The following is a 16663-nucleotide window of genomic DNA, read 5'->3' on the forward strand; positions in this document are numbered from 1 at the left end:
TGACATCTACTGCGTCTACATCTACTGCGTCACCCTCATTGAAAAATAAAGAATATCTATGAATATGCAAATATTCTTCATTTCAAAAGTTTAACTACTGGAGACAAGATGCCCCCTACTTCACACACAAGAAGTCCATTCTCAGTGTATGTGCACTGGAGGTTTAAAGTTTCCACATCACACTTGTGTAAGTTGCATACTGGACCATGATTGGCTCCAAACTCCAAATCCTGCACGTCTTAAACTCAACATTTAAGGTGAGCACAGAGAAACTTTCCTCCTTCAGCAGATGAATCAGAAAACAGCCTTCTAGTGTCATACATCGTTATACACAGTGAAGCTCAAACATTGAAGTAAAGTGACAATATGCTAAACATATTTTTCTCTTCAAAATATGTTGAGTAACCCGAGAAGTCGTCTGACTTCTTTTTACCAATGTTGCCAAAACGATGAAAATATAAGACTCAAGTTGTAATAAACTGGAGTTTTCCTTTAACAACAGCAGTGATTGAAATGCTTGTCAAGTTGTGTGTTTTTGTGTGTGTAATCTCTCTTTCTCACTCAAGTGTGTCGCTCTTCTTCTTCATATATACACACACAGACCAGACCTCTTTCCCCCATAATAACCTGTTTTTACTTGAGTTCTATATAAGGCAACTTCACCTAGTAACTGCAGCATATGTGTGGCCCTGCAGCCACTCCGGCTGTTTGGCCCACTGAACGCCAGCTCTGCTCTGCAGCATGAGTGAGCAGCAGTGCTGCTCAGGACATAAGTGCCCCTCAGTCTGTCTCTTCCTCTTGGCATTTCACAATCATACCTTTCTATACCAAGGCCTAATATCCGAGAGGACTGCCTTCATTCTTAACTTTGCGTGGATTTTCCCTTCCTCTCCCATCATCCGACTGAGTCACTGACCCACTTATACTCAGTTCTTCCCCCCACCAGCAAAAGCGAAGCGGCACGTTTCATCCCTTTATCTCTTCCCCCCTCGCCCCCCCTCGCTGCTTCATGTCCACTCTCTTGCGCTCCACGTGCAGGGCAGATGGTGCTCCAGTCTTTCATCGGCTGCTGCTATTTGCAGCAATGTCTGAGGCTATGAGCCCGCCAGCTTGTGTGTATGCAGACTGTTTACTGATGGCTCTAACACACTGCACGCGATGTGTCTGTTTGTCGACAGCAGGACAGTAACTGGATGACAGGTTGACTGCTCGGAACAGATGACTGAGTGGCTGGCTCAAGCCATGTTTGCTCCACTGACACATATGGGACAGTGGATGTCCCACAGTTGGTGCCTGATATCGTGATGAAAGACGAGTCCAGTAGGAACCTGGACCAATCACAGGTGGCTGTGATTGTGTGTCGTGTAGTTTAAGACGACGAACACCTCCAACAAGTCCTCATGGCAGCAGAGGTCCACATAACTGTGCCAAAAACTACATACATGACCATCTGTTCTGCAAACTGTGTTCGGGGTTTGGTTAGGTTTAAGCAACTAAAACTACGTGGGCGAAGGGAGAGTTTGACATTTTGGGAAATTGTCTTTTTGCTGAGAGTTAGCAGAGAAGATCAATACAACTCATATCTCATGTTAAATCTGTCTGTTAAATCTGAAGTTGGAATATAAAGGAGACAGTAAGCTTAGCTTAGCATAAATACTGAAAGCAGGAGGAAACAGCTAGCCTGACTCTAAAGTTCACTAGTTATATCTTATTTTCTTGGAGTTATCATCGTGAGGTTGTTTTGATTCAGTCTCACTACTCCCATCAACCCCTTTTTCTGCACCAGGCACCTGCTTTCACCGAAAAACACTGTACACTAGCAGCCCAGCACCAGTAGACAGACAAAGTTAGTGACTAGCATTTAGCAGCTAAAGAGGTAGATATTTCCCTCAGAAGTCATTGAAGCCCCAAACAGAGCTAAAAGACAGTGAAATATTAGACATTTTGGACTGTCTGTAAACCTGAAATTTAGAGTGCAGGATCAAAAAAGCTGTTAAATTATTCATACGCATAAATGCTTCCTAAAAATAGCAAAATACACAAATAATTCCCCAATGCTGTTATGGGGGGAAATCGAATGACAGTCGAGCGTAATGGAAGCTGATGACTAAGGCCTGGTTAGCCCTGTTCAGGGCCTCAGGTAGAAGCCAGGCTGTATCACAGTTCAGGGTAGTGTGATGGGGTACATCCTCAGACCTGCAGAAGACCAGTGTTGGGTTGAAGCATCACTAAATAAAACTCCCCTATGATGTTAGCTATCGGACTCCCAAAACCCTGTGTCTCGCACAAGGGTTTATATTTACCCAGAAAAATGAGAAAAGGCAAAGCAAACGTGATTATGAACTAAACTGCGTGATAAAAGAGGTCAAGTAATATTTGTAAACACAACAATAAAACTCACTGGAGTAAATTCATCATATCCCAAATGTTATTACTTTAGACATTTCTTATTTTAGATACACAAAATAGTTCGTCAAACTATTTATTCAGCCTACAGTTTATTTGTAATTTATATATTTACCTCCAAATTACGCCCTTGTCTGCATATTCACAGTATCAAAAAGTATTTGTAGATTAGGTAAAATCATGAAGCTGAAATGCAAGTAGTAAACTTTAAATGGAAGATGTCATTTTATCCAAATGAGAGGGAGTTCCATACTTTGGTCCCGTTAGGCCAACTCTCACTGAGACCTGGCCTCTGCAGAGACAGGAGTCTGGCTGTGGATCTGTGACTGTGAATAAAATCATAGTGTTGTCCTGTAGTTCCACACAGCACACCGAGGGCAAGTCATTCTGGGCTTCGACCCGGGTTCACCTGCAGGACACATCCCAGTATCTCCAGTCTGAGAGGGCCCGACACACGTGCATTGCCTTTGAGGGGCTGCGATTGGCCGAGACGTGTCGCCAACTCCCGCCCCCTCTGTCCCTACGTCACCACGGCAGTGTCCGCGGATGCTCTGCAGCGCTGAAGGAGAGCCGCACTGCACACTGAACGAGCCTGGACGGGGCGAGGCGGCGATCCCGGTGTGGCCCTCATCCATCATCGCTATGGGAATTACCACTGCGTTCTTCCTGAACCAAGCCCTGATCCCGTACTATCTGAAACCGGTTCACCTGGAGACACGGACTATAAAACACTGCAGTTGAGAGTGCCGCTGCACCACAGCCCGGCTCAGCTTCTCTCCTCCAGTAAAGCTGAGGAGGAGGAGGATGATGATGATGAGCAACATCTAGAGATGAGAAGTGCTTCTCCAGCAGACAACTCGGACGTTCGCTCGAGCCTCATCTGTATTTTCTAAACCAGGACGATGCCTGCCATGTGTGTGTCCGCAGTGGTGAGTAGCCCACATTACATTTGCTTGTTTGTATTCTTTATTCTAAGGACTCCTCCAGCAGGTTCTCCATTTAAAGGGCCAGTGCCTGTTTTTCTTCGTCCCAGACTGAACTTCAAATCAAGTATCCAAAAATCGTTTCCAAGTTTGACTGTTAAATAAAGTCCAGAGAGCCATTTCTTTTTCCTTTTAGATTTAACATCTCAGCAGTGTGTCATTCATTCCTCTGTGGGTGAACAACACAAAAGAGTCTCCAGTGGAGGGATGGAGAAAGAAAGGGCTCTCAGCAGTCCATTGTTTACCCCGTTGCACTCCCGTTGTCGGCCAAACAACTGGAAATGTCAGCTGACTCTCGTCTGTTGACTGTCAGACATAAATTGGTTTTAGAAATAAACAAAGAGAAAGGAAGTGGAATTAATACATTTACACAGGCCTATTTAGCAACATGTCAAGGCTGGATGGAGGGATGTTTCTGTGCCAGTAATCATGATGTCAGACAGGATTTCCCGTGTTCACATGCTGGAGGTGTCCTTTTGTTATGTGTTGGATATAGCTGGGTGAGTGGTTGGCCCGAGCTCGAGGTCTCATCATCCTCAGTGAGTCACTCCAGCACAAAGACTTTGCCTTTGTCTCCTCTCGCAGAGCAGGAAGGCTGCAGATGAGCTGGGGTTGCCATGTGTGTCAAGCAGACGTCCGGTTCACTTTCAGTGACGTTTTTCATAAAATTCAGTTTCAGTTTTGTTTTGGTGTTAAGATACACATACATACATAATGTTGACATAATCAAAAATTTGTTTTTATTCATTATCTTTTCAAGTGAAGAAATGGATGTGAGTTCGTTGCCAAACTGTTGCTGCATCAACAAGTGTGCAAAAACCATTTGGGAATTATTTAAACTTTTTGTTTTGTGATCATTTTTACAAACTTTTAAGAACTTTTTTTAAACCCTTAAAAATACAGAATAAGACATACTTTAGTACAATGTAGAATGCAGATTGTTTGATCACGTATGTCTATGCAAATACCACAATGTAGTATAAACTAAACTGTGTCCGCTGTCTGCATCTGTTTTTGGACTATATCTGCGCCTTAATGCGTTGAGCTCTGCTGCCGGACCCAATACCCAAACCCAAAGGGTCCAAACAAAGTATGGACTTTCAGGTCAGGTTTGGGCCGTTGTGTTGTTGGATAAAGCTTTGGGCTTGTGGCCGGCTTCTGGTTTGTGTATAATAGGAATTGCAAAGATGTTTTTGTACTTTCTCTCTTTGACTGTGCCAAATGCTCATGCCTGTCATGTGTTGCAATGACCAGAGGGAGCAGAGAACAAGACAACAGGCAATCCATTGCATTTGCCTGCCAAGATAACGAATGATTATAGATAAAATAAAGGTAAAAATATAGCCTTACGTCTGGGGTCGGGTTTGGGCAGTACAGGTGTTAAAGATGCAGGTATATGGTCCGGGTTTGGGTCTTAGATTTAGGCCTGCGCAGACCTCCAAAGGCTTGTTCCATGAAAGACAGACTAGTTATTTCAGAGTTCACAAATGTATTTGTGGCAAAGCTATAAAACTACTTAATAGATTTTGATACTCCTGGATCACTGATCTTAATATGAAGCTGCAGTCCGTCAGAAACACTTTCATACACTTCAAAGGAAATTAGGAATCAAAGTGAAAGTTGGTTGTCCAAGCAACCCATTTCAGTAATGAGACATAGTTCACACTGCAACGTTAAAAACCCAAGTAACGTCAGTGGCACCACTTAAATCGATGCCTGCATGTAACCTGTTTCATCTATCTGGTTAATACATTTTAAGTGACATAAAACCTCCTGTATTGCCACTGAACACTAGAACTAAATGAGTTGTGTAATTTTTGTTTCAAATAATCTTTAAAATGTACTATTTTGTCCATACACATTTATCGCTCAGTTCACTTGACAAATGCGCAACAAAGAGAATCTGTCCAAACCAAGACTACAGAGACCAATGTTTGCAGGTTATATTATCACAAAGGGTGAGCTCAGTCCTTCCCAGTGCTCCCTGCTTCACCCATTATTAGTAGCCTCAAACATCCACACAAATAATCATAGCTGGCTATTGTCAGTGATAAATTCAGCGCGACTGAATTCAAACAGAGTCTCTTTCTCTGGGCTGAAATGTGCTGCGACCGCACTGCTGGAGGACACGAGGACACACAGCAACAGGTGCTGCTTGGCTGCCCGGTGTGTGTGTGTGTGTGTGTGTGTGTGTGTGTTCGGGGGAGGGGAAGTGCATGTAGGAGTGCACGTGTGTGTTTTTTGTGCCAGTGTGTGCGTGTACTTGAGGTGCGCCCTGCTTTAATTGGATAGTAATTACAGTAACATATTCTGCCACACACTCACCAACGCAAACATCCCACCCACACCAAGTGTTTGTATGCACACACCTCATTATGTAACACACGTGGTCCAACACACACACACACACACACACACACACACACACACACACACACACACACTCAGCCCCAACAGTGGCTTGATTGTTTTCTGCCATGACCCACTGCGTACAGTAAATTAAGTTATTCCTGAAAACCTACAAAATGTTCTAAAAGAATAACGATACTGAGCCATCTGAAACTCCTCTCAGACCTCAGTCCACTATCTGCCCTGTGGTGAAGTTTGTTGCTACTGAGCACGAATCACACGTCTTGTCACATGCGACACAGGTTGTGTAGCGACACTGTGATGCCTCGCTGACAGACGGCTCTTCCTTGATGTTGACAGGATGTGTACGGTAGCATGTGCACGTTAACTGCTTATTTTAGGATGTTGCTCAGAAATGTGAAAACACTCGAAGGTGCCTCTGTCTGTTGTCCATATCAAGTTTTAGGTGGGGGGTTTCGTTTGCCCTTTGTGTGGTAGTCATGAGGCTTACATACCAAATTTTAGGCAGTGGTTAAAAGTGCTGCAAATGGTATTATAAAATCAATTACAACAGTGTTTTTCAGTAAGTACGGTAGGGGTCGACACACATCACTGCCTTTCCAATACAAACAGAGCTGCAGGTGTCAGAACGTCTCACAGTAGCAGATACCAGAACGAATGAATCAACCCTGGTGAAAAAAAGTCATGATTCAGCAGTTGTGATAGCAGCATGCACAATAGCATTTTCCCATAAAACACATCCGGCATCCTCTTTTGAAAGGTTCAAGAGAAAACCTTGAACAAATAGACAGCACTCGCTTTGTTAGAAGAGGGTTTTTTTTGATTTCGCAGAAAAACAACAGCTGCAGAGGTTTAGCATTGCGTTTCCATAAAGTTGAAGGACTTGCAACAGTTAAAAAAAAAGAATGGTCAAAATCAAAGCGGCAGAGGCCGTGATATCCTTTTTAGTCCCTAATGGGGTTCAAGTTCCAAAAACATTGGATCCTACATTTCCCATAATGCAACTTGATGGTGTATTTTGTCTCGAGTCTCCCTGCCTGGTAAAGGCCCATGTCTTTCAAAGTCCACAACCCCAGTTTGTAGCACTTTCTGTTTTTTTTGTACCTGACACACAAAAGACATTACACATTGGCCCCTACTTCATCAGTTGGATTAAGATTATATAAAACACACCCTTCAGCATCTGTATCACCATTACTTTTTGTGCTTTTCATAGAACCATGACATCATTTCAGGCATTAAAACCAATCCACCCCATCAGGAGCTTCAGGTTTAGCCGGCTGTCACCTAAAATAAAGATTTGACCTATCAGCTGTACTTCTGCTCTGATGCCTACAAAGAAACTGGGTCCTGGGCGTGTCTCTGGATGGCCTGTAGCTACTGCTGGAGGTAGAATTACAGGGTGTTCTGCTCAACCTGTCAACCAGCAGGCAGGGAGTCACAAAGTTGGGGGGGTTGAGATGTTTGTTTCAGTGAGTGATTGTGTGTGTGTGTGTGTGTGTGTGTGTGTTGCGGGTGGGTGTGTTTAGCAGGAACCTGCTCTGCAGTGGTGCAGTGGTGCCACACTGGTGCCTATATGATGTAAACAAGAGCTGCCTGACTGACGGCTCCACCCTCAGATCTCTCCCCCTCCACCCTGTGTTCTGTCCTTTTCTCTGTCAGTGAGTCACAGAGGCATCAGCTGAAAAGTCCCACTGTGATCCCCTCCACATTTTCCACTAACAGATTAAACACTGGGATACAGAAAAAATCAAAGTCCTTGGGATTGAGTTCCACCAGCTATTCATAAATAGATTGTAAAAATGATAGATTCAGACTGGAGATTATGGCATTAGTTTGCATCATTCACAATACAGGGACTACTTAGTAAAGAAATTGGTAATGTGTAAATCAGTTACTAAACAACATCTTTAGCTGCGTACGCTCATAAGGCTGCCCTCCAAACGACAACAGCAAACAATGCACATGTGGCATAGTCGGAAGATTTAAAGAAAAAACTATTTTTTTTCCACCCATCTGTTTGCTTTAAGGGGCACTGCAGCAATTTAGTGTTGCACTTCCTTAACATTGTGGTACTCACGATAAAAGAAATTCATAGCAGCAGAGGCAAAGATATCCTGACTTTTCTGCTGTGCTCACGTCATATGGGACGGATGGAAGAGATTCCCATGTTAATGACTTACACGTTCACTTCATCAGACAGATGTGTGTTACAGAGTTGGTCGTGTGCGGGTTAAAAACACTATGCTAATATAAGAATATATCCATTCAATTTGGGTTTAATTCTCCTGAAAAACACACTTGGGCTAATGGGCACATATTATTAAGTCAAGTCTGACATATTATTTATGACTTGGATGTTGATGTGAACGCTAATTACAAGTCGAAAACTTGTAATTGTGATCATTCTTATATGACACGGCATTAGCAACTTAATAGCATGTCTTTATTGGGCCCTTTCTTCCTGGTAAACGCCCATGTCCGTTAAACTCAGGCTTTCTGTCTCTGTAAATTTGTAGTCTCCAAAACCAAGATAACCCAGATGATATCACTATGACGTCGTTATTCATTTAAGAGCCACAGAAGACATTATATGTAAGAGTTTCACAGGCTGATCTTCATTTGTAAAAGAATGGAGACCCCCTTTAACCATACAGTGAGAATAGGCGAAGCAGGTGTAAAGTAAAGTTTTGGTCACGCCTTCCAACAAACGCGATTGGTCGTGTCTGCTGGGGATTAGCCATAATGAGGGGTCTCATCCTTTTTTCTGCGCCAGTGGTTCAGGTTCCTGCACTGTGGGTGGTAGAACTGAACCAGGGGAAGTTCTTATAGCAAAGCACATCATCTGACAGGTGATAGCATGTATCAGGTTGGTAGCACATGGGTCTGTATACATCCCCCAGGCCATCAGTAGCGATAGCTGTGACAAAGACTGCAGTACATAAGGAGCTGGACATACCAGAGTGGGAGTAAAGAGGGGATAACGATAGCCCAGTCATTGTCCACCTTGTGTCTGGCTGTCTGATTGGCCGGCCTGTGCACCAGGCACATGATGTAGTTTATGGGCAGTGCGGCAAGACATAGAGACAAAGTTGGCATAATGAGAGGAAGGCTGGCAGCGCTTAGATTGAAATTGATTCATGCATTGCTGAGCTGCAGAAGTAGCTGTGTAGAGAGGCTCTAGACAGTGTCTGTCGTCTGTGCGTGCGTGTGTGTGTGTGTGTGTGTGCATACGTGTGTGTGCAAGCAGGAAAGTACTGACAAAGTGCCAGCACTGCACTTTGTCTCCTCCTTCTGCTTTTTGTGTTTTATCTTCCTAATGGCAAACAGGAAATGCAGTGACACAAGATTGGTTGTTTGTGTCTGATTGCGAGGGAGGAATGCTCACAGAGCTGGTCAAGACACAACCACAGAGCGACACACACCGACCAAATGCATCTATTTTGCTGCCATTAGATTACTGCACTCTTTCCCTGACATTTTGAATAGCAGCCGTCTCAGTAATTATCCTCATTGGCTTAAAACCATCGCTGCAGATGGAGCTGGGACGGTGTGTGTTCGGTTTTCACTCACCTTCCATCGGCTGTCCTGTCTTTCTTTGGTTTCAAATATTATAATGCCTTATGAGCTATGGTATAGTGGAGAGGGAATACATGTCGACTCAGCGTAGACAGCTCTTTATTTGCTGTAAAATATTTCCAGGGTGACATAGATCATCATGGCATGTAAACACCTTGCAAGGTAACAGCAAAGGGGTGTAACTTCAATATAAACAAGGGACTGTATAGAAAATAACTGATTAATAATTAACATCTATGTGTAGGGTTACAGTGAATGGCTTTCTTGGTTACTATAGCTAAGCTGCTTAAAATACCAGTCCAGCTGGTCAATATGTAACTTTAAACTAACTTTCTTTCAATGCAGACTGTACTGGGTAAACAAAAAAAAAACAACTCCCACCTTTGAATACCTTTGAACATTGAATTGTTTACCCTTTACCTAGCCGAGCTAGCTGTTTCCCCCTGCTTCCAGTCTTAATGCTAAGCTAAGCTAACCACCTGCTGACTGTAGCTTCATTTTTAGTGTACAAACATGAGAGTGGTATCAATCTTCTCATCTAATTCTTGGCAAGAAAGCAAATACATGTATGTCCCCTGGTCTAAACAATTGCCTTACTCAAAAGAACAAGTCGCCCTGTTTTAGCTTGAACACTGTTTTGATGTGAGATTTCCAGTCACAGGCTATTGTTGTCTAACTGTCCAGTAACATCCACACAACTCTGTTAATACTCAGCTATCACTCTAACTAGTCATGTCATGTCGTCAGTGTTCATGAAGTGCATCACAACATTCAACATTTGGAAGGACCCATTGTGCTGTTAAGTTTGTATTTCAGTCAGAAATAGCCTAGCTTGCTAACATTAGCACTGATTTCCACTAGACGCTACTTTTCGTTGATGTTATTGCAACACTTGTTGAGTCCTATGTACTGTACGGTGTCATGGAGTTAAGTTAAATAAAAATCCTTCTTTTTGGCCAATTGTTTTGACCAAATGCATACACAAGTCAAAACAAACACCAATGATATATATATATATATATATATATATATATATATATATATATATATATATATATATATATATGTTGATTTTCAAGCAAAAAGTAATGTTAATGTTAATAATGTAGCATCTCTGCTCTTTCTCCCTGAAGATTAATGTTATATTTCAGGGTGATCACTTCTTGTGTTAGCGGAGGTATCACCATAACACACTGTGGGAAACCCTGACATGCACATATGTTGGAAGACACTGATGGTAACATGTATGCATTATGACTAGCCGACGTACAGCACTCTGTTCATGAACAAGCTTAAGTATGTTTCAGGCTTTAGATTGAGCAATAGAGGGATCATGCAATTTTCTCTGACAGTGTTTGCCTAAACAAAATTAGTTATTAAGCTCTTTTCTCATGACTAGGAGATGCCTGGTATTTTTTAATGAGCCTGCTTCCCCAAACTAAACACAATCTGCACAGTGGGGGGAATGGCATGAAAAACATGAGCGTCCTATAAGAAAGTTCCTGTTTAATACCGCAGCATGCCTTCTCTTCCACAGCCTCACATTAAATTGTGAGTGATACACCTCAAATATGGTAATGTTCAGGACATGCAGTTCCAATAATAACGTTCTACAAACAAGCGGAAAGAGCAACAAGGGGATGACCCATTGTCCTGTAACAAGCAGAATGTTCCCATTTACCGCGTTCTCCACAAGCGCCTCACTTTGAACGTTGTGTGAATGAACGCATTGATGTTACTGACGCAACTGAGTTATGAGCAGCATGTCGAGAACATGCTCTGATGTTTATTGATGAGGTTCTGGGAATGAACACAATGGGTGGGGCGGTGAAAGGGCAATGGAGGGTTGAAAGAAAGGACAGCTTTATTCTTATTAGCCCGAATCATAAAATGAGTTTTTCCTTTTTGACTGTTTAATTAAGAGAAGTTTGAAGGAAAATGTATTTCTGCATGCTGCTGTCCTACTTCATGTCTCGAAAAAACCTAATTGAGTTTTCTCAGGAGTTGCTTGCATTCAAACCAAGATATCCAAAAAATTTGAATACATCAAAACACAATTCATGATTTATATGTGCGGTCAGTCCGAAGGAAACCTGATTGGTATGACACTAAACTGAAGATTGTCTTTCTTTCTGTGGAAGATTTGGATCGGTCCTCATGGGTGACCAACATTTACGTGCGTCATCAGCAAAATTCCCCCCTCAGTGCATCACTTCAAACCCACCAGCCCTGTTTGTTCTGTATACACACACACACACACACACACATGAGCTGCTAATCTTCTTTCACATTTGCCTGAATACACACACTCGGCAGGGAAGAACACACTTAAACACACATATTTGCACACAGATCCACATTTTGTCTGACCTTTGTTGCCACCGTGCTTGTCGTTGTGTGTCTCCTTCTTCCTCTTCTCTCAACCCTTCTCCCCCTGCTTTTTATTTATTTTAAACCATTATAGTGGGTGATCCTACGCTAAGTTACAGTTTAGACTTCTCCAGGCCTTACTGATATTGTTTGTCTGTGATACTTATGTCCCAGATCAGACTGACAGATCAGTGCCAGGGTCTGACTTTACTGTCAAGCTGGAACCCTTCATCTTCCCTCGGTGGCCTTTCTTTTTTCCTTTCCGTTTGGTAGACAGAGGGTTAGTTTGTAGGTAGCAGCATTCATATTGGGTGTAGAGGATGACATCACACCCAAGGGTGATCAAATGATTACAGGTTCACGCAAATGAAAGAAAACATCATTCCTTTTTGGCCTCGCCATGTTTACAGTTGAGCACGGAGGAGTGTACTGTGCTGCTATTGGTCAAGATTGTGGAACACGTCGTAGAAGTTGTCAAACTAGGCGAGAGAAGGCAAAAAGGAGAAGTTTTGTGTGCTGGTCTCATACACAATACACAAGGCGCGTGAGCAATTGTCCCTCCCAACGCTCATTGTTTGTTCGCGTCACCACACGTCTGAGGGGTCTGACGAGATCGTGTAGGATGAACTACAGACTCAGAGATTGAGATTACATAAAGAAAAGGATAAACAGAGCACAGGTATAGAGTTAAAGCCACTATCTAGATACAATGCACATATACTGTCAATTACACTGAAGTTCCCATAATAAGTAATAAGTAAAACAAAGTGGTAACACCAAAAAAGAAAGTGTGGCAGAGAGCAATGCATGCTGCTACCAAATGCCCTCATGTTCAAATGTTTCTACAAGCAAAAACGTAGTTAAGCACTTCACCAGTCAGGATTCCTGATGTTATTGCTCCGACATGTGGAGTTATTCCCCTAAACTTAGTGAGCTGTCGGCTTCCCAGCAGAGGTGAGGGGGAGCCTGAAAAAACACTACACAAAACAAAAAAAAACACAGAGTCATATGTGGTTGCAAAGTGAATATGCACTCAACTTATGATGCCCATGATGAGTCGGGGGGGGGGGGGGGGTAAATGACATGACGTTCGATTAAATGGGTTTCTGAAAGGGATATTTCCCTGGAAATCTCATCAAAGCAGCTTCATACGTACCTAAATGGCAGCATCGGAAATTGGACTTTCCAGAATCCATGTAACCTGACACACAGCACACTCATGTCCGTCTGGCCTGTGATGTTTCATACCAACTGAATCAGTGAGTAATCAGAAATTGGTGACAGATTGGTCTGGGTATGTAAGGTTTGCTCACTGCTGGTCAGGAAACAGCTTTGATTTCATGCTTTAGTTTTGTGGGTCTTTTGCAAACTGATTATGAGACAAACAAAAGAAAACAAAAATGAACTTGAACAAACATAGTGAACAGTAGTCTCAGTTAGGTTGCGATGGGGCACTTTTGGTCCTTCTGTCTATTCCTCCATCTAGCCAGCTGTCCATCTGTCTGTCCATCTGTCCAGCCCCTTTGATTAAGAACTTTAAATACGATTGATTAGATGTCTATTTAACTTCCACTCTTTCTTCTCTTCTCAGCTCTTATGTACAGTGGTGGTTGACATCTCAGCTCGGGTTTTGACCACAACCAGCCCAGCTGATCAGCCCCTCCTCTCTCCCCGTCACTATCAGCACACCGACCCCGGCTCGGGCACCCAGCTGGTCTGCGACAAGTGCCCGGCAGGCACCTATGTGTCCGTCCACTGCTCCCAGGCAGCTGTGAGGGAGTGCAGCCCCTGCCCTGAAGGCACCTTCACACGGGGCGAGAACGGGGTCCAGCAATGTCATCGGTGTCGGGCTCCGTGTCCTGCGGGCTTCACTGAGAAAGCTCCCTGCACGGCCACCCAAGACCGAGTGTGCAAATGTCCCCCCAACAGCTTCTTGTCGGTGGATGGCGGCACAGAGTGTAAGCCCCATTCGCTGTGCCCTCCAGGGACCAGGGCGAAAAAGCGGGGCAGTGAGACAGAGGATGTGGTCTGTAAGCCGTGCACCAAGGGGACTTTCTCAGACGTGGAGTCAAGTGTGGTGAAGTGCCGAACCCACACGGACTGCCAAGCTCAGGGGCTGGTGCTGCTCACGCCAGGGACTAGAGAGACAGATAATGTCTGCGGACCCCCTTCTACAGCCCTCACTTCCTCTTCATCTGTCTCCACAACCACCCTACTGGGGCCTGGACAGGCTGTGCTTGTACAGGAACCCATGACTTCATCCTCTCCATCATCACTGACTGGGCGTGTACATAAAGGTGAGACCAAAGGCCGCTGCTTCTTCTGTTGTTAATTAATGGTAATTACTGTCAATATCTGTTTTATTTGGCTTTTCAGGTAGCTCAATATCAAATAGCGTGGGTTGCTAGTCAGAGTTTGTGGAGAAATAGTTACAACACATAACTACTCCTAAAACCTGTACAGAACTGCCTCCCTGCTCCACTCCATACATAACGTTAATTTATACTTTTCTGACATGATATTTATTGTTGTATGATTTTTGTGTGTGTGGACAGTAACATAGCATTATTGCTGAAGATGCTGTTGCAGCATCATTACATCAATGACACGTTTTTTTCCTGTGGTAATTCCTAAAAGGAAGGACATTCGTAGGCATGGAAACAAACTGGTGGCAGCTCCCTATCTCAGGAATGTTACTATTTGTGGTCAGGAGGAGTTATGGGTATTTCTGTCTTCCTCCTTCACCCTCCTTTTTCCCTGCTCCCTCCCTCCTTACCTGTAGATCAGAGAATGTGAAAAATCCTTCCCTTAACCGTTTGTCTTCCTGTTCTCTGTCTTCATCCCTCCCTGTCCATCTCACTTACTGTTTTTACTTAAGTCTCAGCCGGCCAGCCAGTGATTTCTCAGAATCAACCATCCATAGCCAGCATATCCCTCCTCCCCACATAGACCCCCACACCTATAATACTGTCACCATTGTTTGTGTTGGGATGGGATCGATGGCTTCTCGGCCAGTTAATTTGACCCTGTCTGTGCTGTAAGAGGGGAAAGCGGGGGTGGGGGTGGGCGGGGGTGGGTGTTACGCACTCATGACTCTCATTTTTCACCCGTCCTTTACTGTCAGTAGAGAGGATGGGAAGGACCACCTCCGAAAAGGAGCAGAGAATGAGTTGTAGAACAGCAAAATGTCTTTAACCACTTTACACAGCAATAAAAGCCAAACTGTATTCACTGCATTTCACTTCATATAAATCACTGGATATAAAGAGCCTTTGACATAACATCACAAATCTCCTAGCAACCGTGGATGTCCGGCAGAGAATTTGCTGTGAATGTTTAAATATATATCAACTGGGTCCAAGGAAGGGAGATACCAGTACCTGGAAAACAATGACCATAACTGGACTGGACACAGCACCATACCAGTATATACACACTTATAATGGCAGAAGGTGGAGAAAGTAGTGTGTTGTTTTCAACATAGACAGAAAAATGTATCCTAAAAATCTGTGAAAACTTTTAAAGAGTAAAAGCCTTGTGTTAATGACATATCTACATAACCCTCATCATGGACTAGAGTAAGTTTTTATCCATTGGAAATGTATTTTAACACAGTTTCAATAATTACCAAGAAAATGTCATATATTTTTTGTCAACATAATCATATTGAAATGTATTACATTTAATATTGGCACATGCCCAGTAGAGTGGCATATCATAAGACCCAGAAAACCGCATATTTTATTTATTTATCATGGTTGGTTACACACTTTACTATTCTGGACAACTGAAACACTGAAAAAATACATTTATTGCTGGAAGTAACCATCTGTAAGAAATATTTTTTCCTGCACTCAAACTGTATTGTGTTGTGATAAAATGCCCTTTGATTTATTTACGAAATCAGTCGGCCATCTGCCACTCCACTGTGTCATGCCATGTTATATGCTGTCCATGTCAGCAAATCGCCAACAAATTGGAAGATTGAAATTTAGATGTATTCACCTTTATGTTACTGATGGCCACTTTTCCTTGATATTTGCTATGGATACTCTTGTTTCCCAAAAGGATAAACCTGTGTGACTTTGGCCTTCAGGCATATTAACACCATGCTCTAAGCATTCTTGCTCCCTAAAGGAAGAACCATTTGGAAATAGAAGTTGTTTTACACTTATGCGGTCTCATTTTGACCTTACGTTGTTCAAGATATTTAGATAAAGGCATTCAACATGACAATTTCATTAGTGTGAATACATATTACATGTAGAATCACATATATCCACAATCACTGTTACTTAAAAGCTGAGGACTTCCACTATGGCTGCAGAGGGCGCATTATATCCCCTGAAATTCTGCCATCCAAAACATCAGCCTTAATTTGGGGATTAGACCTGCACCTGTCTGTGTACCTGTCTGCTGATAAGAGGATGAGAGGGATTAACACGCATCTGGGCGACAATCCTAAAAAGCAGCAGCCCATTTATGGTCTAACGTCATTAGCGGCCACATCCATAATCAATAGCTCAATGACGCACTAACATCGACTGACCATTACAGTTTGTTCCCATGTCTGAAAAACACTGTCTCTGCTGTTGTTTATGTCAACTGGGACAATCTTGCTTGTTCTTTTCCCATTTTAACAGATTACAGAGATTTGTTTGGCTGTAAAGTGTTAGCTCATTGACCAATCTCTTTTTTTCTGAACTATTCCTGCCATTGAAGCCTAAGTCTGATTAGATTTGCCCTCGCTCGAGCTTAATCAAGGCGCAGACTGTGGGGTGAGCAATTCGGAGCTCATCTGCCGTGAGATTACGAGGCGGAGCACAGCTGGCGGTGGAAGGGAGTAGGGGCAGATTGTACTTTATCTGCAGTTTAGGGAATAACCCCAGATTTCAATCCTGTGTCACCTCTTTAACATAATTGTACGCTATATTGACCAATCAAGTCATCAAAAA

The 16663-nt window shown here is 43.1% G+C and overlaps 1 protein-coding gene across 1 annotated transcript in view; it reads left to right on the plus strand.

Moving 5' to 3' along the window:
* Positions 1 to 3308: 3308 nt before the first annotated feature.
* Positions 3309 to 16663, plus strand: part of tnfrsf21 (tumor necrosis factor receptor superfamily, member 21) — a 37467-nt gene continuing 24112 nt past the window's right edge. The window contains exons 1-2 of the mRNA XM_070926078.1: positions 3309 to 3335; positions 13300 to 14005. Coding sequence (XP_070782179.1) covers positions 3309 to 3335; positions 13300 to 14005 — 733 coding nt within the window. The remainder of the gene's footprint in view (positions 3336 to 13299; positions 14006 to 16663) is intronic.

The sequence above is a fragment of the Enoplosus armatus genome, chromosome 19 (assembly GCF_043641665.1).
Source record: "Enoplosus armatus isolate fEnoArm2 chromosome 19, fEnoArm2.hap1, whole genome shotgun sequence".
NCBI classification, from domain to species: domain Eukaryota; kingdom Metazoa; phylum Chordata; class Actinopteri; order Centrarchiformes; family Enoplosidae; genus Enoplosus; species Enoplosus armatus.